Source organism: Cygnus atratus, chromosome 9 (genome assembly GCF_013377495.2).
Source record: "Cygnus atratus isolate AKBS03 ecotype Queensland, Australia chromosome 9, CAtr_DNAZoo_HiC_assembly, whole genome shotgun sequence".
Lineage (NCBI taxonomy): Eukaryota > Metazoa > Chordata > Aves > Anseriformes > Anatidae > Cygnus > Cygnus atratus.
The window spans coordinates 16,373,855-16,398,632 of NC_066370.1; the positions used below are offsets into that span (position 1 = coordinate 16,373,855).

The window sequence follows — 24,778 nt, forward strand, 5'->3', positions numbered from 1 at the left end:
TGGGTGGACCGGGAGCTGTTGCCACTGAGATCAGCAGATGGGGGCAGTGTGTCTTTCTGAAAGGCAGGCTTTCCTTCTCATCTATCTGCAGTTTGGAGCCGTACCTCTGGCGTTCCCCTTCTTCCTATTCGTGTGTGGTAATGTTAGCCCAAGAAGTTGTCTTGGGGGAAAGAAGTGAGGGATTTTAAATTGGAGGTTCATCTTCATTCTGAAAGTAGATGATTACTGCTTATTGTACGAAAGTTTTTTGTTTAATCTGCAAGGATTTATTAAGAAGCAGGAGAGTTTTCAAAGATGACTGTATCTTGCTCTCTGGCTGCTGGGAAATAACCCCTCAAGTGCTGTGCCCATTTGACTTTTTCTCTTCTTTATGAAGGCTGGTTCCTTCATTGCAAATAATGCTTGTACTTTTTTTTTTTTTGACCGTGATTACCATGTCACTTCTACCTGGTTCCAGAACTCCTGCTTTCGTGTAGGTGGGATACTAATACATGAAGATTTCAGCTATATGCCTGGAAGTTTGGGGATTTTTTTTTTCTTTGCTTTTTATTACTACTCCCTTAAGAGCTTTAAAGTAATCTAGGTTTTATTAAAGGCTTTTGATTCTCAAATATTTTCAGATATAGGCATCTGCCACAGCTATAGCAAAGCAGCAATTCTGGCTTTTAACTACAGGATCCTGTTGAACAGATTTTGATTACTGAAAGGGTATAAGAGCAGTTAAGAGCTTATTCTAACTTCCAGTGGCTAGTGACTATTTCCAAAAAGGGTAGGAAGGAGCAAAATTACTGTAAGTACCACAAAAGTATTTTTAATACTTTCTCCTGGAACACTCTGGTATTTGTTACATCAGTCTCTGTTTCGAACTTGCATATGTTTTAAATTAAATATATATAAATAAATGTTGGAAGGACATGTTATCTTTAGTACTTTCTGTTCTGTGGATAAAAAACTAAGCTTTTTGCTGTACATAATTTAAGCGTGTAACTAAAGAGCTCTGAAAACATTAAAAATGAAAACAAAGCTTGGGCTGAAAATTCTACTGTAAATGGAAACTACAGGGGAACAAATGGTGAACTGGCTGCTTACTGTAAGAACTCCAGTACTTTGGGGAAATCTGATTTCCCTTCCCAAAGGGGATATGGTCTGGGACTGTCAAAAGCTCCTGACTTCTTAGATGATAATCTTAGCTTTTCTGGATTGTGAAAAGCAATTCTTTCTATGAATTTTGTGTTCTCACAGAAGATTAGATTTACCGGTGTTGTGCTTGAGAGAGTACAGGATGGGACCTGCGATCTTACAGTATTAGTCCAATGAAATGCTTTTGAGCTAAGCTGTACAGTTAACGTATACAGGTCTAGATACTGCTCTCATCCCTGCTGCCTCTTGGGAAAGCAATTGGCAGATCATGGACATCTTCTACTGAAGTTCTAAAAGCCACAAAAAGGAACTTCGTTCTTATAAATTAAAGGGATGTTCCAGGCACTGCCTGTCCTGTTTTACTTATGATCATTCATGTGGAATTGCCCTATTTTAGTTAAACGCTCTCACTTTCTTAGCATGAAAAGAAGAAAGGCCAGTTTTCTGTGACAAATTTGATAATGCCAAGCTTGTTTGTATGTGAGAGTAATGGAGATGAAATTCGGGAGGGTAAGAGATTCTGGCTTCCCTACAGTAAAACCACAGGGATAATTTCTACACATGGATTATTATTATTTTTTGTCACCTTGTTAAAAAAAGGTTTTACTGCTTGTGGAATGTGAATAGGCACTTTTTGGTCTCTGGAGCTAGTGATTTTGCTTGTGATACCCCCATACAGAGAAAAAGAAAATCTTGCATTTGAATGTGCAGTCTCATCAGTGGAACTGTAGGACGCAGTGCAGTGAGCGTGTGTGCTGTTTTGAGTAAACCAGAGTAAACAGTTGTAGGTTTAAATGAAGAGACTGTAGATGATGAGCACTGAAGTTAGATACTCACATTGATTTAGCTTTTATTTATTTCCCTTTTTCTGTAGGATACAGTTCTGCAATAGTCATTGTTTATCATGGAATGGGAGGCGAAGATTTCTTATAAATTTATAAGATATTGCTTGCATAAATAAAACAATAGTATTTATGACCTCTTATAGCACAGTTACCTAGAATAATACAGACAGTAATACTATGATATGGACATGGCTGCCATTCCACTATACATAGCTTACTTGTTCTTCTGTTTTATCAACTTCATTTTCTGTGAGCAGCAATGTATCCAGCAGAATGGCTGACGATGCTTGGATGGGTGAATTCCTCAGCCTCATTGGGCTCTGGTACATTATGGGGTTAATCCCGTTTCTCATCCCGTGCATAACAAAGAGCTTGGAATTTTCTGTCACAGAATTCCTGAAAGAGATCCTGCTGGAACACTTCCGAAGGATCTTGGCAGGCTTTGTGGTCTGATAGTTGCAAGTGATATACCTGCTGAAAGCCTCCCTAAATGTTTTGTTGAAGAGTGTATAGACAAGAGGGTTCACTCCCGAGGAAACGTATCCTATCCAAACAAATATCTCCATGAGCTTTTGAAAAACTTCCTTGTTGCAGGAGTTGCACAGGACCGAACTTATGTTAGTTATGAAGAACGGGCACCACATCAACAAGAAAAGAAAAAATACAATCCCAAGAACTTTTGATGCCCTTTGTTCATTGGTTATGGTTTGCATAGACTTCCTCCCAATTGTAGACATTCTGCAAATGGGCATATCGTTGGTCAAAGTCTTGTCCTTTCTGGAGCCGTTTAGCATGGCCACCTTTTCTGGTGAGTAGGAAGGTGTTGCGTCACGCTGAAAAACCGTGGACACTGTTGACCAAGTCAAACGTTGAGGTGGCTTGTTGATCAAGTAGGCCTTCTTACGTAGCACTTGAATTGTCAGAAAATAAGTGACTATCATGATAGCTAGGGGAATAAAGAATGCAGCCACTGATCCATATAGGATAAAGTCATGAAAACGATCAGGCGTCAGAAGACACGTGATGTTTGTAGAGTTGCCATTTCCATCTTCAATGCCTCTGATAGGGACTGGAATAGCAATACCTGGAGGAGAAAAACCAAATACTTCAGTACATGGTAATTGCTTGCCTTCTCCTTTCTTGGGTCTGAAGCCTCAGGGTCTCTAAAGAATTCCTGAACTCTGGAGTAAGCACAAGGGTTACTGAGAAAACATGAGTTGTTTGAGGGCCTCACGTGGGTAATTGGGAAAATAGTACTTTGTGAGACTTGGCAAGCTCAGCATTAACAGAATTGCCCTTTTAACGAGATTGGGACTAACCCTTAGAGGTTGAGGAAGCTGTATGAAGTTGCCAACTTCTCAAGTGTAAAGCATATGAATTGCTTTGACTCTAGTCATTGCGATTAGTATGGCTTTTCCTCCCTTGAAATGAGTTTCCCTAATGCTGTCCACCTCCTTCCCTCTCCCCCCCCGTTTTTTTTTCTTGAGGTAACCATTGTACTTCTTGAAGTCTGGTTCTGTAAATACATAAAACTTGTCTTTCCCTCTTATCTTAATGACATCAAGTGATTGGACACAGCTGATTTTTTTCACCCTGCTTGACTTTGGTATATACAAGTAGTTAAATAGATGCCAGAATTATGCAGTGTGTGTATTTGAGATGGATTTGTTGTTTAAAATCTCTTGGATATTTAAGAGTGTTTAAATGAGGCTAGCTAGTGAGCTCTGTAATTCACTGCTCATTTAAAAAAATTAAAAAAATGTTAGCAGTCTTGTCTTTTAAATGATTTTTTTATAACCACTAAATTACAGTCAACACTTCATTTGCCAGCAGTGTGACATTACAATGAAAACAACAGGTTCCTTGCTGTCTGGTGGAGGTTATTTGTGCTGTGTTTCCTGATACCACTTAAAGAGATGTAGGTATTTACTGCAGTCCTCTGCTACTCTGCTTACCGAAGTTGGTCGGGGGCAGCAAGCAGCGAAACGGTTTACCCTTCAACCACTTGACCCCTTTCTTAAGTGGAGGCACACCTTCAGATAGAGCAAATGCTTAAAACAAGGATTGAATCAAATTAACCTTTGATTTGGAGAAATTTGGCTCAGCTGCAGGGTACTTTCATGTTAGATAAAAAGAAATTAAAAGTACAGCACTGATTAATAACAATACATCGGGTATTAAAAGGTCAGCTTGTAAGTGTGTTGTCTCATTAACAGTTTCCTTTTTTGTGATAAAACAGAAATACGTCTTTTCTCCTGTCACCCTCACAGCTCTTCCAGAATTTTGTTCAAGTTGAAATTTCTGGTTTTAGGCACGTATGTCTAAGTCAAGAAGATGGATGTACCTATTCTTGTATGCGTCATTGGCCTTAAGTAATCTGGAATAATTTTGTTCTTCCTCTTGCATAGAGAGCATAACAGCACTATGCTTGTGGCTGCCTGCTATGCATTTTAGTTACTTGAATTCAATGTTTTCACCTCCTAGCTCATTTAAAAGACTTTTTTAAGCGTTGAAGGCAAAGGATGTGCTACATGCACAACAAAGAGATGCTAATATCATAAATGTTTATACATTTGCATCCTTTATATCAACAGTTTGGTTTGTTATTTTTTTTGGCTTAAAGGTAGCCTTTCTGTATGATATATTGCCAGTACATCTCAGTCTTCAGTGTGAATGTTGCCAGCTGCTCACTTATCTTTCATTCTTTGGTGCAAGTAATTAACCTTTTTAAAATTTGTTTCATGAGATGATTGTAAGTAAGGCACTGGTTTTTAACAGCATATACTCAAGACTTAAAATTATGTTTGGGACAGAATACTGGATTGTTTCCACAGGAACATGAAATCTTGCTTTCCCAGGAGACATGCTAGCCATGCAGATGTTGTCTTCTGACTTTTGGAATTTTGGGACCATGAAGAGGTATGTTGATTATACCTACTCAGTCCTTGACCTTTCTGATAAGCTTGATAAGGAGCAGTTATCCAGGCAGATTTTTGATGTAGCTACGCATGATCCAAGTGGTGGACTTAGGCCAGCCCAGGTGTTACGGTCTGCAAACCATATAGTATTTTGTCAAATTTGTCTTTGTGCCCAGCTTACACCTATTGCTTTGGACATGAAAAGCTTCTGTATTGCTTTTCCAGTCTCCGAGCCTCACATACCTATTGAAATGAGCCAAACGATGATGATTTTGATGATGGTTGTAGCCCATGAGTTGTACTGACTAGCCTGGATTGGCTTTTTAATCGCAATATAGCGGTCTAGTGAGATGGCACAGAGGTGCATGATGGAAGCTGTGGAAAAGAGGACATCAAGGAACAGCCAGATAGGACACAAGGCAGTTGGAAAAGGCCAGGCATTATCTGAAAGAGATCAGAAAACTCGTTAGAATCTTTTTTTTGAGAGAGTATTTTCGCTGTCTTTTTTTTCCCCTTGGAATCAGTACCCTTAGAGTTCATAATTCTGCAGAAACTGACCTTTGCTACCACCTCAGTTGGATTGTCGTATTTTTCAGTTGACTTCTAGTTGGCATAGTTGCTGCCATCATACTGATCAGGCTGTTTGTGTATAATAAAACTTTCCCTATCGTTCTGTCCATTTTAGATCATAATCTCTTTGTGGTAAGGACTCTGAATTAAAAAAAAAAAAAAAAAAAAAGTTCTAAAAATGGGTCAGGACTGTGCTCAGTGCTTGCACCCCGATTTTAAATGACATTTTTTTTCAGCCATGTGTCTTTGATACTCCTGTGATCCAAGGTTGTATCAAATGGAGGAGGTAACGGGTGATAACCAGTGCATTAGTCAGTCATTGCAGAACCATGTTTAAATCTTGAAGTTAGTGGTAATCTCAAGGATACTAGTTGTGTAGAAACTAGAAAGAAGCAGGGCTCTTCTGACTAAAGATTTTTTAAGCATTGAGGTGCTTTCTTGCACTTTCTTTTTCCAAGAAGGATGATTTGGATTTTCAGTCTTCTATCCTGTTTCTGACAGTAGTTACCTGTCTCTCATGTTAATCTTTATAGCAAATACATGGTCTGTCACCTGCACTGGGTCCAAGCTAAAGGTTTTGTGGTGTTCAGTGTTGCAGGAGGGTGGTATTCTTATGGTATTGATGGATTTGCTTAAATTCTCCCTCCTTATAAAATTCATCTGTGCTCGATCAGTAGGTCCGTTAAAAGTACTGTCAGAGAACTTGGTTCTTTGTTGAATGATGACTAAGGAGAAAAAAGACAATTGTAACAAAATTTGTTTTTAATCTCCGTATTCTGAATACACAGATCTGCACGCTGAGAATGCCAAATCAGCTGGAATGTTGTAATGCTTGATCCTGTCAATGTGGTGATGGTGCAGCAGTTTGACATTAAAACATTTTTTCATAATGTGACTGATAGATGGAAACAGCATGTTGCTACCTTGACTTGAGTAATAAGCCCCAGAAGACAGAAAATTGTATAAAGACAAACACAGTATGTACTTTTCTGCATTGCTGCCCATGTTTGGAAACCTTTCCTGTTAGATAAAGAGAACAGGTCGATGAAGCGTTACACTGGACGTCACCCATCCCCAAAGCAGGGGACTCCAGGTGAGGATGGTGTAGAAAATGAGGCAAAAAGGAAGAGGGGTGGTCTAGTTTCAAATCATTAACCAGTGAATTTTAATATCTAGCTGCGTATTTCCAAAAGTAGATATTTTAATTAAAATTATGCTTCAAAAAAATGTCATACAGTTATGAGAAAGTCATAATTAGTATATTTTGAAATAGTTACTCATGTTCATGATTTCTATCTGCACTTTTAACTGGTAGTGAAGTGCGTTACCTTTCTGAACAACAAGAAAAAGGAAATCAAAATGTTTTGTGGTTCACGCAACCAGAAAGCAAGCCAGAATAAAAAAGAAAAACAGCTAAATAATTGATTTGATGGGTTTTAAATGTTCTTGCTCACTCCAGAAAAGTAGAACTATTTCTTGATTTACATGATGAGTGATTAGTTGAGATAAAATATGAATAATGGAAAGCGTACTCTACATCTTGAAGGACACACGGATAACACTGCTAGATTTCAAATGAGGAGCTAACACTTCTTCTGTTGAGAGTGCTTACGTGCTGCTCCCTGGATTATAACTGCTTTGCTTTCTGGAGAATTGCAGCGTAATAAATTCTTTCCATTTGCAGTTAATTTGCCTTTTGCAAAAGAAATCCCTCAAATACCTCGCAACAGAAAGTGTTTTTCTTTTAAGTATAGATGTATTAAAACAGCTACCTGACGCAGAGCAACTTTGATGAGTTGTAGGGCGTTTGTTAGTTGAGGAGGTATAACTGAAAAGAGAAAGCTTTGTCTTTTTTTTTCTTTCGAACTGCACGCAGAAGACAGTAAGTTACTGCATTTGTGGTTATAGCATTATGTACTCTTGTATTTGTGTGTGTGAGATGATTTTATCCGTACAAAATCAGAGTAGACGGTAAATGCAGTAGCTGATGAGTTGATGAATATGGTTATTAATTAAAAATATATGTATATGGTGAAACTCTGATACCTGTAAGTCCTGAAGAATCACCTAGTCGTCTAGGATTCATATTTTACTTTGTTTTGTTGTACACGTGTTAGAAACTCTGTGCCTAGCCCTGGACATACTGTTCTAGGCTACGATTTTGTGCTTTCCTTGTGTACATTATTGTTTGCCTGTTCTGTTAGTTCAGGAGTAGGGAAGAAGCAGACATTAATTTCACCTCAGGACCCCGAAGGCATGTCTGACCCTTTAGAACAAACAAGCAGTCGTGTTTTCCCACTTTATAATTTAGGCTGAAGGTAAAATGGGTAAGTCCTGTCAAAGCAGTACATAAGAGTTGCTAACAGGCCGTGCTTCGTTTGGATTGTTGAAAGTTCTGATTCTCCTATTACAGATCCACACTTGTAGAGGAAAAAACAAAGCATTAAATGGTTTACTATGCTGGGATTCTCCACCTTCTTTTTTCCTGGGGGATTGAAATGCTGATTTTAACAACTAGTGGATTCAATGTATTTATTTATTCAAATGCCTGGGTTAGCTGACAAATGTGCTGGCTTGAAAACCTGTTTGCTTTCTCCAGCTGTTGGGTGGTATAAGATAAAATGATAGTCCTTATGATCCTGGTCTCAGACCCTCCTAAATGCAGCAGCGCTGCTGTTGCACATTATTTTCCTTATTTCTAGTTAATACAAGATCAAATATGTATTTTAAAGTTTGTCTTGCACCTTAAGAGAAGTAAGATGAGCTTTTAACGCAACTGTCTGCCCTTGGTTAATAGAATATTTATTTCCAGAAAGATTTATTGATAGGAAATACCTTGGAAATGTGTAATCCTCAAAACAAAGTACAGTATAGAAGAGCTGCTCTTGCTATAAGCCAAAAGCTTTTTTTGAAGGCTTGGGAGAAAGCACCTACTGTGTGCATGCATGGGCATGGTTGAGAGATCTTTAAACAGACTTGGAAATGGTTTGTTCTTTTGCTGTAGGGGCAGCTGAAATGTGTTGCTTGTAAATGATTTTGTTACAGGAGTCAATTTGTTGCTTTTAGACAACAATGTTTTCACTGAGAAGGAAATCTGATGCTTTAATTCCCAACTGATCCAAGCCTAGGCTTTAATCTTCAAATTGATGCGGGTGTGTTTGCGGTCTGCATGTTTGTTGTTCACCCTCGTGGCAGCATTCGGCTTTGGGGACTTCATAGGCCTGGGGTTTCTGGGTTGCTGCCTTGCTTTCGCACTCCTATGGCCGCTTGCCTTTATTTCTCCGCTCCAATTGTAGTGTCAGCAGTGGTTTTTCACCGTTGTGCCGTTTTTTGAATTTTACCGAAGTATTCTTTTTATCAAAGTTGCTTTGCTGGAAATAAACCCTGGTTTTATTACTTATTTTTAGATTTGAGATATTGGGAAGTAGCCATCAATGAAGTAAGTTCTTGTTTCCACAAGCAAGAAGGAAAGATTTGCCGTGGTTCAGAATCAATAACGGGGAAAGATTGTCAGTGATAGCTTTTGACAGGTTTCAAAAATTAGGGTTTGCAGCCTAGGACACACAGCTTTACCTTTTGATTTTGAAGTGGATGTACGTGAGAAAAGAGAATATAATTTAAAAGGTGGCACATACCCTGTCTGCAAGTAAACCACTGCCTATGAAGGCATGGACAACAGACTTTTTCCTGCTGCAGGCTTTGCAAATTAGAGGCTCCTTCTTAAGAATTTGCTAATTTCGCCATCTGATAAATAGCAACGTTTTTGTTTTGCTTTGGTATTTCTTTGGTAGTTCTGTGTGTTTATAAATTTTGGTAACTTCTGAAAGCTAGATTTCAGAGAATGCAATTATTTCCTAACACGCCTGCCTTTTTGTGGAAGAAACGAGAAGAATTTAGTAACCAATAAAAACAATGAACTGTTTGTATGTTCTGACACTCGTATTCTTAAATCAAAATTGCAGTGTATATGCTCAGACTGGAGTACGTTTTAGTCACTGCTGAGAAGAAGAAATCTGCTGCTCATAGTATTATACCTGTGAGCTGGTTACAGATTGGTTTTTTTTAAAGAGCAGCTGCTTATCACAGTGACAGCCTATTTCTGAAGGTTTTTCTTTAAGCCTATCGTCAGGGCATGAAGCCAATAGCTGTAGTAGATTTTGAATTTGAGCACTGTGACATTAATTTTTCCAAAATCGTTTAATGAGACCGCATTTTAGTTCACACCTTTTTCCTCAAATATTTTCCACATAATTAAATATCAGTCTCATCTGAAGCATAATATTTGTATTCTGTATCTAAAAACTGCACACAGCTATTTCATTATAACAGAAACGTTCCTGTGTGAAAGTGCCAGGAGGCCAGACTTAATTGGCTTTCTGACTATCAATTATTATTCTATGTTCAAGCAGTTATCTGGATAATGTAGCTTCAAGATTTAGACTTGTTATGTACTCAGAAGTATGTTTGTGCTTCTTTCCAGTAACTCCTTATGTTTTGCTCGTGCTTTGAGCTTCTGTAAACACCTCAGCATCTTCTGCCAGTTGGTAAAGAGGCAAGGCAGTTTTTCTGGTTGGGAGCCAGAGAGAAATGCAAGATAGCAGTGGTTGAAACTGAAATGTGAAAGGCTGGTCACAATCTCATTTAGTTAATTATAACTAATTTTACTGCTTTCTGGTATATTTCCTGCGCTGTGAAAGATGCTTTTGTTTGTAAGATTCCTAGCATGCTTTAAACTGTTGTAACCAGGGTTTTGCACTGGATTAATTGAGAGATTAAGGAGCAATAGTCTCTTTATAAAGTTAAAAAGAAAAGGAGTTATTAGTCGAGCAAAATTTAAAAAGAAAAGAAAGAAACCACCCACACCTTCACAAAGCCCAGAACCTGCCCTCTCTTTTTATTGATTGCTAGTCAAATACTAGTGCTTTTTATCTTAATCAATAATTTTATTCTTTCTTTTCATTAGTGAGGTCTTTGGCAGGAGCTAAGCACTTACAGTATCTGTGTATTACTACATTTATACATAAGTTTTTCACCTGTACGCGTGCACATGTGCGCATACATTACATCAATTTTTTTTGTAGGCAATGGTATTTTTTCAAGGCAGAAATCACAGTCCTGGTTATATACGTTCATTTATCTTTGTAGAAACTGTTGCTTGAAATAAAGAAAAATCTGCCTATTTTATGATATCAGCCCTGAATTCTTCCCTCCAATTCATAGACTGTTAAGGGCAAAGCAGTCTGTAGTATACAGAAATTCGGTGTCATTTAATGAATAAACACATTTGTTAATAAAGTGATACCAGTCTTCTGCAGCAAACAAAAGCTACTGATGCACTTTCTGAAATAAAGTTTATAGTTGTTTGCTTGTTGCTTAGGCAACTCTTAGAGATCTAGCAAAGGAAAAATGAACTCCTGCAGCCTTTCATTATCTAGAGCCCAGTGGTATCTATACCTTAAAGATAATTCTGTAAATCCTTAAGCTTTTTGAAAAAAAAAACGATATCAGATTGCATTTTAAATTGTCTATTCCAGTATCATACAGGTGGGGAAAAATATTCTTAAAGAAACTTCAGGAGTAAAAAAAAAAAAAAAGACACTTTTCCATGGAGCTGTTTCTGATTGGGTGTCAAAAGTAATATTTGAAATAAAGCTGGGCATGAGAAAATATGAAAAAGTCATTCTTCTTCTGTAATGACTAAGTAGAAAGAAAATGTTACACCCAGTGTATAATCATATAAAAATATATATATATTTTATTCCACGTGAGCCAGACTGAATGGTGAATCTGAGTCTTGAAGATCAGGTACATGGATGGATCGAGGCTGCCGTGGCTTGACAGATGAATTAATTCTATGGGACATTTTACAAACCATTTTTCCTAGGGCAGGAGAAAAGCACTTTCCCTGAAACTGAGACTGGTAAAACTTGACATTGATGTTTCCAGGAACCATCTCTGACTGCTCATGGAGTATGGCATCGATACCAAGATAAAATCAGGTGGCTCTTAATCCTAAAAAGTTCAAAAACTGTTCAGTTTAGTTATTTTAGCCCAGATCATTATTCTTGGTGACTTATTTCTAAGAGGAGACTGCCTGCAACTAGTGTAATACCCAGTAGAACAGATAACAACATTGTGCTGAAGCTATTAAAAACAAGGATCGACTGCACAAATGTTCCCATGTCCTTGTCCGATTTAGTTCTAAGTCTCAGGTGCTTTTTGAATGGTTTATTTCAAAACAAAGAACAGCCATAGTGGGTATACTTTCCATAAAGACATTAGGCTATATTATAGTTAGAGGAAGGAAAGATTTTGGAGCCCTCATCCAAGTGATTTTTAAGATTGTAATAGTGGAGAGCAAACAAATTTTCTGTTTAAATTAGACCTCCAAGTTTGTACCCAGTATGCTTGCCTGATGAAACAAACGCACTGTACTTACCAAACAATATTATGAGAAGGGCAATCGGCATCACAAACAGTCCCACGAGCAAATCTGCCACTGCCAAGGATGTTAAAAAGTAGTTGGTAGCATATTGCAACTTTTTCTCCAGAGACACAGCCAGTATAACGAGTATGTTCCCCCCGATGGTGGGGATGATCACCAGGAGGATCAGTAAAGCCGCCCAACGCACTTTGTTCCCTTGCTCGTCATTTGGGTAGTTCTCTTTGGGTTCTCCTGTTACTGGGAGAGGTGACAAAGATCCCTTGTCAGCTCCAGACCCGTTCAAGAACTGTAAAGGATGGGACATGTTTGTTTCCAGCAGAATGTGTTCAGGAGCCGTATTTTGGGCAGGAATTGCGTACGGTGTAAGAGTTCACTGTGCCTCTCTGGTCCAGGATGGTCCTGAAGAAAGGCCAGCATGGTCAGTATGGTAAACTGGTCATCTGCTATTTTGAGCCACAGTAACCATGTCAGAGCTGGTATCCAAATTTTTTTTTTATCCCGTGCCTTGCTGAGCGCAGTTAGGTCTTAAAAATGAAAGTCTCATCTTGTGTCCATCTCTGGCCAGTCAGGTTCAGTGGTCTGGTGTCCCCTTTAGAGTGAGGTTCAGGTTTCAGACGATCACACGAGAGAATTCAATAGCTGAGAAAAGTAAGCAGTGCATTAGCTCCCGTCTTTTACTGCTGTAGGGGAAAAAAAAAAAGTGATAAGACGAATTTGGATGCCAAACGGTTCCCTCTAGCTATAGCGTACGTAGATTTGCTCTTTGTAAGTACAAACTGATGCAAAGACAGATGCTCGCGTTGTGTGTATGCAACTCCTCCTCTCCCTAGTGTCTAGTCTCCAGCAGCGTGTGCGTAGGCAGACAGCAGTTCCCATATTTCCCCTTATTAAGAATCCTATTTCTCCACAGAGGGTCACCCCAAAAATATCTTCAGAAATGATGTATGAGGCTTCGGTTTTAATGTCTACAGTTCCTAATTTATCAGGTGAGGGTCAGGAAGCTGTAGACAATAAAACACTAGTGACAGTCTCAAGGGGACAGTAAAGATTTATGGAACTGAGACATCTAAATTTACCCATTACTTGAAGGGGGGGGGTGAGTAAACCTCCTTTTGTTTTTGTAATCTGAGCAGGGCTTTTATTAAGCACAGCCTTTCCTCTCTCTCTCTCTCTCTTTCTCTCTCTCAACTCTGCTGAAGATTTAACGCTTACATTTCCCTGTTCAAGCAGACACTAAACCAGTTGTCGTGTAGTTAAGCTGAACACACTTGGGTACTGGCAAGATTTGATGTGCTGTAATTTTCAGGTGAAGAAAGCCTTACCTTTTTCTCTTGCATTTCAGTGGAGTTCACTTTATATCCAGGACGATCCTTTGTAATTTGTTCGTCTTTTTCATCACATGGTGGATTTTAAGATACTTTTCACTGTTTTCTAGAAAGCAAGTTGTTCATTTGTTTTTGTTTCTTGTTTTTTTCTGAAATGTCTCTCTTTGCCTGCTTTTGTTTAGCACTTATGTTTCTCTTCACACCGAGATTAAGAATTTCTCTTTTGGGAAAACTATCTTCCTTATCCAGGTATTTTCTCCAGCTCTTGAATGGAGGAAGAAAAATGTTCTTGCTGCATTTAAAAAAGATAAAAGTAAGATTCTTTTTTTTCTGCCCTTCCATTCTTTTGGTGACTTTATTTAAGTGGTTAGCACAGTCTCAGTGCGATTTCCTTTGTTCATTAGGAAAACTTGCAGTCCGCAGCTACTGTTGTTTGGTGATTGATTCATTCCAGTGCATCCAGCTCCGTGCTTGAAAGCAGGGAAATAAATGAGTGGGGGCTCGGCTGGAAAAAAGCCAGAGAGGGTTAATTGATTCAGCGCTCCAGTACTCTAATGTATGCTCCTCGTAGCTGTATCAGGATGTGCGGACCCTGCAAAGAACCCTTCCTGCTGGAATATTGGAACTACACACAGGATAGCATGTGTGTGCATATGCGCGCTCGTGCTCTCCCTCAGCTCTCTCTGCTTGGAAGCACAGTTAACCCTAAAAAGTTCTACCACCATGTAAACAGTCTGAGCACACTGTTTTAAGTGTGTGGGCTGTTACTTTCAATCTTTCTACATGCAGCTGCTTCTTATTATTTTGAACGTTCTCTTTTGTTACCTTCCAACTTTCAGTCAGATGTGTGTGTAGTCTCTAACTTCATGTATTGCTGCATAAAAATTGAAATAGAGTTCACTTCCAAGAACATTAGCTGGACAATTGTGTAAGAGTCATTGAGTTTAAGGCCAGAAAAGACCATGAGATCATGGTCTGGCCCCTGGTATATTACTGGCCATTACCTTCCTTGAGTTGCTCAGTGCTCTCACCGGGTTCAACCTGGGAATTGGGTCGTCGAGGAACTACAAATCAATTCATAGTTGTTTAGAAAGCAAACAAACAAAAACTTCTTTTGGGTACAGCTACTTTGGGATCAAAGAGAGAAAGCTGCTGTCAAAAATGAACAGAGGTATTTAACGTAATGTTTTCAGATAGCACAGTAGAACTTCCAGTGAAGTAGTTATCACTTGTTCCGTTTTTTTTTTTTTTTTAAAACTTCGTAAAGGAAACCTTTGGTAAGATTTCACAATGTCTTCATTTTCAATTGACTTTTGACATCTTTATCCTTCAGAAAGTCCTATCTTAGGAAATAAAGATGAATTCAGCTATGGTAATTGTTTCCTTATCTGACTACCTCCCCATTGTCACCTCTGACAGCACTGACAGAGCACATGCAGGAGAATGAATACATACAAATGCAGGAACGGAGACGGAGCAATACTCTATTGGACTAAGAAGCTTTTGGATTCTGTTTTCCTTAATCTCAACTTTGTCTAATCAGCTTCTGTATTATTATAAAACTTGAAGGCTCTCCTAGCATTAATTTAACTGTATTGAAATCTTTACCAAAACTTCTGTTGGATTAAACACAGCCAGTTTTCACTCCTTCTGATTGTGCAGATGAAGCTTGTTTTCCTTTGTTTTCCTTCATCATTAACACTGGAGCTATTTTTGTCCGTGTCGAAAAGCGGCTGGAACTATTGCCACTTTCTGGTGACAGAAATATTGGCAGTATGGTCTAAATAATGAATGTGCGGGGAAAAAAAGTTCCAGAGTAAAACCACTGAAGTATAGTAAAAGATTAATCCTTTAACTTTAGTGGTCTTCTTGTGGGTATATGGCATGTGCTGATCTTCACATCACATCTCCAAGTTTAAAGAACAGAGTTAAAAGCTCTGGGAGTTTAAAAACAGACAACACATCTATCAGAAACCAGCTCATCATGAGCATCGTGTACTGATGTGAGCCTGTGCTGGCTCTGAAGCATTATCTATAAAGTGGTTTAGTTGTTTTTCTTCTCAAATTTTGTCTTTCACAGTAGCACTATCCTTCAATCACTCTATGTGGGGGAAGTATCAGAGTTAGAGAAACGTAATTTTGTCAGCTTGAGTTCTGCATTATAAATCTACTTCACAGATCTTAACCACATCTGAGAAACATCTCTGTAGGTTGCTGCATTAAAGAGTTGTTTTTGTCAAAGTGAAAATCAAGCGTTCCCACTTCTCTGGAATGCCTCATTGGATTTTATAATGTAATTTATATGATGAAAACATCTCTTCAGCTGCTAAAATGGCTAAATTAAACAAATTGGGAGGGGGGAGGCACTTAGAAGCACCACCTGAAGGCTGTACTGTTGTCTGCAGACTGGTGTGATGAAAGCTGTATATAAGCATTCATATCTAATTGAAAGGGGAAGGATTTCTTAATACAGATGAAAAGAATTTTCTTAGGACCTCTCAGAGGGTGAGGTTGAGTTTGGTTATGTCGGCTTGTACAGCATGTAAGCTTGCTTTGTGTGCTGTTTCGTTTCAGATGGTGAGAGCTTATCTGCCTTTTGTGATGTTTTCTGAACCTTCCCAGACTTGAATAATTTCTGAGAAACGTATCCTCCTGTGTATCTGTGACAGATCTCTAGCAAGCTCTTCGCTGCCTGCTTCTGACTAGGCCTTTTCTGTAGGCTGCTGCCCGGCCCCGTGCCCAGCCCCTTTCCTGTATTAAAACCTAGGTCTTGCTAGGACGGTCTACAGTAACCTGAATGTTTGAACCGTGCATAGATTCCCCCGCTATTATTTCTGTATTCAAATTACCCATACTATTGCATTTTAATGGGCCAATATCTACTTTAGACGTGAGCTGTCAGTGGTGACGGAGGTGTTCGGGAGGTGCGTAGCCCTCCAGTTCACATGCTGTGGAGGTCTGCAGCTCAGCCTGGTCCTCCTGGCAGATGGCAGGCCTCCCAGAAGTTCTCATCCTTCAGCAGGTCTTGGGTGTGCAACCAGGAGGCATTGCAGAGAAAGACGTTGAGGAGAACGAGCCTGTGTTGCGTGAGATAGCTGCAGGAAATTCCTGGCATGGGAATCACTTGGATCCTTTTTGTCAAGAGAGGAGAGAGGATTTGTACCCATGCTTAATGTACACTGAAATAAGTCAATTTGTTGCACTTCCCTCTGCGCTTTTTCTGTGTTGTTCCCTGTCCATCTCTCTCCATCAGAAATGACTGCAAACTGTACAATTAGATGTCTACATTCCTCCCTTATTAACTCATTCATGCACGAAATGAAATATCTATTAAGCTTTTCCTTTTGTCATTGGACAAGAAAAGCGATGTGTAGAAATAGTACTGTATCAAGTGATTAATTCCTGCCCAATAGTTTAGAAAGTTATAAATATTTTGAATAATATGAGATATGACCGGTGAGACTTAATGAGGAATTTAAAAGACGTATTTGACATTTGTTCTTTAACATTTCATATTTCACTTAGTTGTAGAGCCCTTAAATATTTAGACTAAAAAATAAATGCATGTTACTGATGCTTCAGACACTTCCATTTTTAGTCTCAATTGCAAGAGCAATCTGATGGCTTATTTTCAGCATTCTGTTTATTTACTTATTGATGCTAGCTTTTATGCATAAACATGGTTTCATGTTCAAATATTGCTAAAATAGAAATGGCAATAATCCTCTACCCTTCAAGATGTGTTAAGTCATAAAATTGCGGGTAAATTGCACAAAGGTATTTGAATGTGATTCTAACTGGGATGTAATCTAAGAAACTAAGTGCTTCAAAATGTGGCAATCAGAGCTTTTAGCTTGTCTTGTGGTATGGGTGTATGCTTCTTGGACCAAAAAAAAAAAAAAAAAGTTAAACGATCAATGTACCTAACAGTGTTTCTTATCTTTTAGTATGCCAATAAGGCTCTCATAGGCAAATCCTGTAAAGAATTATGATTTTGTATCTGCAGATGTAAGTTACCTTTAGAAAAGCCACAAGTTAGGTACCTTACAGATTCCAAGTAGAGCTACTTAAAAAAAAAAAAAAAAAATCTACTTACTTTAGTTTTCAGAAACTCAAGGGCAATTAAAAGCTAAGTGTCAGCCTTTTATATATAATATTTATATATATACATATATATAAATGTCATATTTGATTCACATTTGATTATACCCAAGAGATGAATATCCCTAAGAAGTAGATCAAAGTTGAGGCTAAAGCTGAGGTCACAGGGCAGGAGTTAGCCAGTGCTTTTGCGTTCTGTCCATTTCAGTAAAGATTCAAAATCCTCAGTTAAGTAGGATGTTTGTTTCTTGTGGTAGTTTTGAGAGGAACCAGTTGGTGAGTAAAACTAATAAAATGCTAGCTGCTATGTTTTGCTGATAATCTCTCATTACTGTCTTGGTGCATCTGATTTTTTTAAGGTTTTGTTTATGGCTTCTCAAACAAACCAAACTGAACCTTGGAGCGAGTCCTTCATCTGCAGGCCAAACATCACAACAATAAAACTTATCCTGGCATTGGTTGGAAACAAATCTGTAGCCAGCTACTGTGTAGAAGTCTATAGAAAAAAAACTTGTGAAGCTTCTTTGGCTTAATTTCATTTCCTGATAACAGAGAGGATAAAGTGAAGCAAGTTATGATGTTGTTTTTTGGATATGGGTGTGGATTCATTGACATTTGTTTCGATGGCTTACGTAGGAGCAGTTGAGCAATTCTCAAATGAAAATGAAGGGAATAATCAGGCAGTTGGTTTGTTGTTTTGCTGTTGTAGTAAAATGTAATTGCAAAAGCAAACTGCTTGAGCAAAACCAGTGTTAGGAATAAAGGAAGGAACCGGTGCATTAAAGATAATTTGGTTTAAAAATAGATATTGGGCTGTAGATCTTAGAAAGATGGGCAGTTTAGAGATGTGCCTCGGCCTTTAACGTAGGAATTTGTGGGATGGAATTACTGGCCTCTGTTACGGGAAGATCAGAATAGAGGACCATGATATGTTGCTTTGGGCCTCACAATATATTAAACATACTCCAAGCTTAGAGTTTTTACTCTGACTTTTAAGAGGGGGGCAGTCTGCAGGTGAAACTTCTGCCCACTAAATTTCCAGATGTTATTCTGTTTTTTTCATGCGTTGTTATCGTCTGTTTAATTTGCAGTAATGACAGATGCCCTCACTAACTCTAGGAGTAGCCCGTTGCTGAGTGGGACCTCTGATAAGCTGCAGTGGAGGTGTCCAGCAGGGAGCTGGAGGGGTGCAGTAGGTTTGGGAACCGGCATGGGGTCTGGTCCTGGTGGAGTGGAAACTGCCTCCAGCAGCAGCAGAGCTGCCTCCCCGTTGTGCTGAATGTCAAGTCAGCAGTTCGCGTGGCTGGGCTCAAACTGAGGGCTGGAAACCTCAGGATAGCAGAAGGAGAGCGGGATCACGTTCTAAGCATATTCCTCAATTGGATTACTAGTTGGAAATAATGCCACAGGAGCAAGATTGCAGGCTGTAACTGCATATGAGAGCATTTTAAATTTTTCCTTTGATCGTTTGACAGAATTGTTTTGAGTTTTATGAATTTTACTAAGTGTGGTTTGGGGTTTATGTTAGCTAAACTTCTAGCGACAGTGTGTAAGATTTTGTAAAGCATCTCAGCAATGAAGCAGGCAAACAAGTGTTACAGCTGTAACATCAATGCCAGCAGTGCTCTTGTATATTGAAGTCCTTTTCCTCTGATAAGCATTTTTACAAGGCTCTTCAGATTCCCCTACCTGCTTGTGATTCTGCCTTCTAGTTCTCTAGTAAGTGGGAAAGCACTTTTTGAAGGTTGCAGGGTTGAGAAGACTGTGTGACTGAGGAAAGTGGTGGTGGGATCTCTTCAATAACTTCAGCTCCCGAAATGGATTTACAGAAGGCCACCTGTCAGAATGTTTGACTGTTTTATTGGTAGATTTGAGGAAAAACAAGCAAACAAACAAGAAAGTAATGGCAACAAATAATGTAAATCTGACTAGGAATTCTGTAATCAATTGGTGTGCGTTAATTCCGATTTTATAAAAAAGCTGTGCTGGAACTTCTGACCCTGCAGACACAAAAATCCGTCCAAGTTAATGATTCTATAAAATCCAGCTTTCTGAGCAGGAATTTAATGATTAATGCTTTAAGTGCATAATTACATCTTTGCCAGAAGATGTTTTTCTCTTCTTTGGCTCACAATCTGCCTGTTCAACATTTGCTGAAGTTAAGCAAACACAAAGGTGTTAAGAGTCTTTGTTCGAGAGCTGAAATCTTCCGTGCAGCTGAATGCTTGCGCTCGTTTATTACAGGATTTGTGCTTCCCAGTCTCCACATCAGCTCATTTTTAGTAAACGTTGTCAGCATTCAAGCTATTATTTGACCAACAGACTGACAGGTAGTTTTAAACGTGCCTTTTAGTTTATAGTCTTCACTTCTGCTGCTAGCCTGTGGGACAGAGTTGTTTTGTTTTCCAGCTTTCCTTTGCTTAATGTTCCCCATCACAGCTGAACCTTAGAGGCAGCAGAGCTTCCAGCTATTCCTCTCTTCTTGTGTGCGTGGTGGTTTTTTTCTGTTTTTGTCATGTCTCCCACCCCCAGTGTTTTAGGAAAACTCATGAAGAAATAGACTGCTGGTGGGTTGAGTAGCCTGTGAAACGTGGGTGCCTTCAGGTCCCTTCTGCAGTGCCTGAAGCAGGACTGGAGCTTGGGTGGGTGCTGCTTGTCTGCGATCAGCAGAACAGGGGAGTGTAAGCAGGAGTTTAGGGCTAGTTATCAAAGGACACTGTGGGAAAAGTGTTGAAATGGGAAGAGATAATAGCTAGAGTAGAAATTAGCTGATCTGCGCAGTGCAGTATTGAAGTATGTACATGGTCATATGAGCTTGCCTTGGGTCCTCAGTCACAATGAACAAAGAGAATATATTATTGCTTGAGGTGCCTTTACCTGTTTTCAATGATTCAGGGATGCATTTAAATAAAAACAGTGCTGGAGCATACTCTGTAATATCATTCCTACGTCTTGAGTTGGTTGAGCACTTTGATAGGTGCCTAATAATACAGCGTGATGATTTATAGTTCCTGTGTACCACAGCTACTGCCACCCACCTTCATCTTTCAGTACAGCAAAGGTGAGAAGAGCCAATATTACAAACTGAGAACTGAATGCCAAGAGCCAAGAACACCTTAGTTTTCATTTGTACGTTTTGATCTGAAATAGGCTTATAGTCATGTAAATGACTCGCAAGACTGTGTTTAGGATTGCAAGTGTGCCGGCTACAAAGCTAGTCTGGGCTGCGAGGCAGTGAAATGGAGTAGATAACCGGAAGATACGCACTTTGAAACCAGCTGTAATTTAATCTCTTGCAATTTATAGTTTCCCATCTTTCCTTTCATGAGCACGTACTTGCCAAATGCATTCTTGCATTGCTCTTGTGTTTGTGGTGTCATGAGATTGGGTAGATGGAAAAGATGAGCTGTGGTGGATGTGCTTGCAGTGCCTGTGAGTTCAGAAGGCAGATGTGTATGAAACATGCTTATTTTAAAAACATTTTTGTCTTTGCTGCATTAGAAATGCTAAAACCGGCAGTGTACAATATTATGAAATGTCTCATAGGGCATCAGAATTAACTGAGTGATCAGTACAACTACAAAGACAGGAGGAAAATGAGTATATATCCACACCTGCAAATGAGCTTTAGAATATTTCAGAAATACTTAATATTCACGAGACTCTTTGCATTAGCGATGTGTGCTTCTTCTGTCGAAAATTAAGGGCTATCTCTCATCTTTCCCAGCAGTGGGCTAGGAGTTCTGTTGCAGTAATGGCCAGCAAGACACTGTATCTCAGATGGTGAGGGGTGGGACATACACACTCAGTTCAGATCTCTTGAAAGAGGGCAATATCACAGCATGGTATTGTGAGGAGGCAACAGTACACATTGCTGATACAATGATAAATGATCAGAAGTGTGTTTTATCAGCATTTCCTCACAAGACTTGATTGCATTAGCTGGAGGTGAAGAAGAGTGAGCAAAAGCAGTAGTTGCAAAAGGCAGTTTGGAATCCACCAAGCTTAAAGGATGTCTGAATACTGGAGGTGGGTTTTGTGTCTGCCTATGGAAGGTTGAGTACTGTGTGTCTCACAGAGCATACACCTGGTAGTAGAAAGTCAGTCACAACAGTGTGATTTCTAGAGAGAAAGACCTGTCTCAATAGGTATGTCATTCTGCTGGGTAACTTTTTAATGTCTATGTAAAAAAATGTGCACTAAAAAGGAAGATTTTAATAGTGGGAACCGTGTGTCATATCTGCTAGGATGGGGAAGTTTATTCATCTGCGCTCTCTTCCCAGTTCTCTTGAGTCCACCTGTTCCACTCCTCCAGATATATTTTGAGAAATGCAAAACATACTGTGTGGAAGGACAATTTAAGTTTTCCAGTATGAGCAGGGTAAAGTCTCCAATTTTTAAAGAACAATAATAAGAAATAACGTTGTCTTTTGCCTTCCTTTAGGACTCCTGAGCAGTGTCCAAGTGTGGTTTCTTTGCTGTCAGAGAGCTACAATCCCCACGTGCGTTATGGAGCTGCCATGGCTTTGGGTATCTGCTGTGCGGGCACTGGAAACAAGGTGAGGACCAGTAGTCGTCCACTCTTTCTTCAGTCTCCTTCCATAGCAACATTTGTGCAGAAATGTCATGCACAGAGATCAGATTTCTTGCACGTGCACATCCCTAGCCAGCTGGAGGAGAGCAGTACTTCTTTACATTTTTTAACTGTCCTGGGCATAAAGACTCTTTTCCTGCTTGTACAGAACAGATAAAGTAGAAGAATGTTTTTATATGTTATTGCCACGTTCTTGGAATTTTGTCTCTAAAACCTTTCTTGGAGTTTTCTTACTGTCAGTTGCTACTCAATATTAAATGCATATTCAGTACTCCAAAATCATTATTCCTTTGCCTTTGGAGTTGATCTTGTACACATCACTTTAGAGGGGGATGGGGGATGCCAGCAATGGGAAAAGAGCAAGTACTTTGCATAACTCCTAGTTCCTTTCTTCTTTTCTGTGGTACATAATTCACGGAAGATCCATGTAGAGCGAAGTGCAGTGAAATGTACCATTTTTTCAGGTGAATAATATACAGCCAGTAAATTTTACTCTCCATTTAGAAGTATTGGTGAAAGATAACTCACAGTGGGTGGCAGCGTGCTTTTAGAGTAGAAGCATTCCCAGATCTGTATACAGTCTGTACTGATACCGAATCACAGTTTTGAGATAGGTACATAGACTGACCACGTGAAAATAATATTTCTCGCTTCCAAGTCTTTGATAAATCTCTCATTTATCTGTATCATCCCTTCCTCAGCTGGTATTAAACGTTAGTTCTTTGGCTCTTGCACACGAGATTCCACAGCACGTCACTTGTGCTGCGAAATGCGCAGAATGCTGACATGCGCTGCCTGCCATCTTTAGTATCCAAAGCATGCAGGCTTGAAAGCAAACTTGAAATACTATTTTTAATCCAGGTTGCTTTATTCTCAAGTGGAAGGTGGAATCAAGGAGCTAATTATTTTTAACCTGCTGCATCTGACAAGTTGATTTAAGTGGAAATGCTTTTAGTGGCACAAAGTCTGTTTTATTTCTAGATACTTTGTGTGATAAAGATCTAGATCATCTGATTATACACAGACATATCTTCTGAAGCTTATATTAGTAGGTTTTGAAAGCCCACATACTCAACTTCAGAGATTGGAAAGCTTTTTGTCATGGTGGATGTTCTGTACACGGTGTTGAATTAAAGCCAAAGAATGAGTCACCTGTGATACCTTCTGGCAGAGAAGCATAGCCTTGAAGTTAGCTCACGTGGCAAAAAAGCAAGGGCACGGTATTATCCTAGAAGTTTTTCTCAGAAATAGTGTTTTGTATAAAGTCAACTTGTTTGTAAAAAGCCTCACCCTGACAGAAGCACACCGAGAGGTTTACGCTGGAACACTCGTGCATTCAATTGCATTTGCTCATGTCCTCAGTTTGTGTGGACAGGTGAAAGCTCAGTGCAAGAGACAGCCAAGTGATTCTGTCCATCCTCTGTAATCAGGAGATCACATAATAGATTAAAAGAGCTCTTTCAGCTTCTTAGGGTGGGTGTCAAACTGTTGCATTGTGTTCCAAAAAGCATCTAACAGCTTGCTTCATGTGACATTTCTGAGTGCTTTTAGACAGCCCCTGGGTTGTCACAGACCAGATTAATCTGTACAGCCCACGGCAGTACAAACTGCTATTTAAGGTTTATTCCACTTAAATCTGAAGAGTGTGGGTGGTGAAGGTTGGCTGAGCTCCCTAACAACTTGCTGTTGTTGATACAGGTAGTCTCAGTCCCTCTTGCCACCTTTTCCTCTGTGTTATGTCCAGCTCCCCAGGGAGTTGATGCAGACACAAACTCAGAGAAAACTCATCCCGACAACAACACAAAAAAAAGTGAATAGCTCTCTATTGAATTATCAGTCTGGAAAAGCTCACTGAAAGGTGCGATGAAGGCTGCAGCTAGCACAGGAAAGGGGGGGATCAGTACAACTGAAGGGAAGTTGAGGAAGGAGAGGATCTCCTTGTGGCAGCAGTGAGTTTAGATAAGGTTGGTTGTCTTGTGTAATGTGCACTCAGGACCCTGGATGGGCAGAAATGAATTAGTGTCTGTAATAACTATTTGTATGTTTAAGTCATGGCTTGCAAAGTGGCAGAACTGTAAATAGAGAATAAAAATGTTCCCAAAGAGATGATTTAGTCTGAGAAGTCTGCAAATTGCATGTGCTGGTCCTGGGTATATTTAAGCAGCATATATTGCAATAGACTCTTTATAGTTTTTCATAATTCATATTCAATGTCTGCTTTGAAATGAACGCCTATTGGTAGATCCATTGTGGATCATGTTCCTGTTGTGCTTAACTGAGCAGTTAGTGAATTTGGAGAAGCAATAGATGTTTTGAAATGTTTTCAAAACCTAGATTTACTACGTATGTGCTTATAGGCAGCCCCAATTGATGTGAGTTTGAGATGAGGGCTTTCATGTGCTGCTGAATGTTACAGATTCTAACAATAAAATGTAAGGCCAAAAATTTGGGACCTGGATTACTTTACTGTCTTGTTTTATAACCTCTGACATGATGTTTGATATCTCAGGATCATCTGTTCCTAAGTGGAAAATGAAGGTAATACTGATGTATTTTGTTGTGAAGAATGGCAGAGAAAGTATAATTTATGAGTAGATTTTAAGACATACCTTTGTCATTAGTTCTAATGTGCTGAATGTGTCTTACTTCTGCAGGTAGATCTTGTTCTATCCATCACTTTTTTTTTCTGCCCAATTTTAGATGAAAAGCCCCAGCTATACAGATTTCTGCTTTATTTAGCAAGAACATGCAAAATATGTTTTAAAATGTATGTGACAGCACCGATCTGATAACCTAGGATTAAAGCACTGGATCCTGGAGTACTGAAAATAGCAGTATTA

The 24,778-nt window shown here is 39.2% G+C and overlaps 2 protein-coding genes across 2 annotated transcripts in view; one reads left to right on the top strand and one right to left on the bottom strand.

Moving 5' to 3' along the window:
* The window catches only part of PSMD1 (proteasome 26S subunit, non-ATPase 1), a 71,788-nt gene that overhangs the window by 24,229 nt on the left and 22,781 nt on the right, over positions 1–24,778 (top strand). Inside the window, exon 17 of the mRNA XM_035544836.2 lies at positions 21,789–21,903. Coding sequence (XP_035400729.1) covers positions 21,789–21,903 — 115 coding nt within the window. The remainder of the gene's footprint in view (positions 1–21,788; positions 21,904–24,778) is intronic.
* Positions 1,746–12,222, bottom strand: HTR2B (5-hydroxytryptamine receptor 2B). Its single transcript, XM_035544839.1, has 3 exons — positions 11,913–12,222; positions 5,147–5,347; positions 1,746–3,069 (listed from the first exon to the last, which is right to left on the bottom strand). The coding sequence occupies exons 1-3, from the start codon at positions 12,220–12,222 to the stop codon at positions 2,189–2,191; spliced, it is 1,392 nt and encodes a 463-aa protein (XP_035400732.1). The 3' UTR covers positions 1,746–2,188.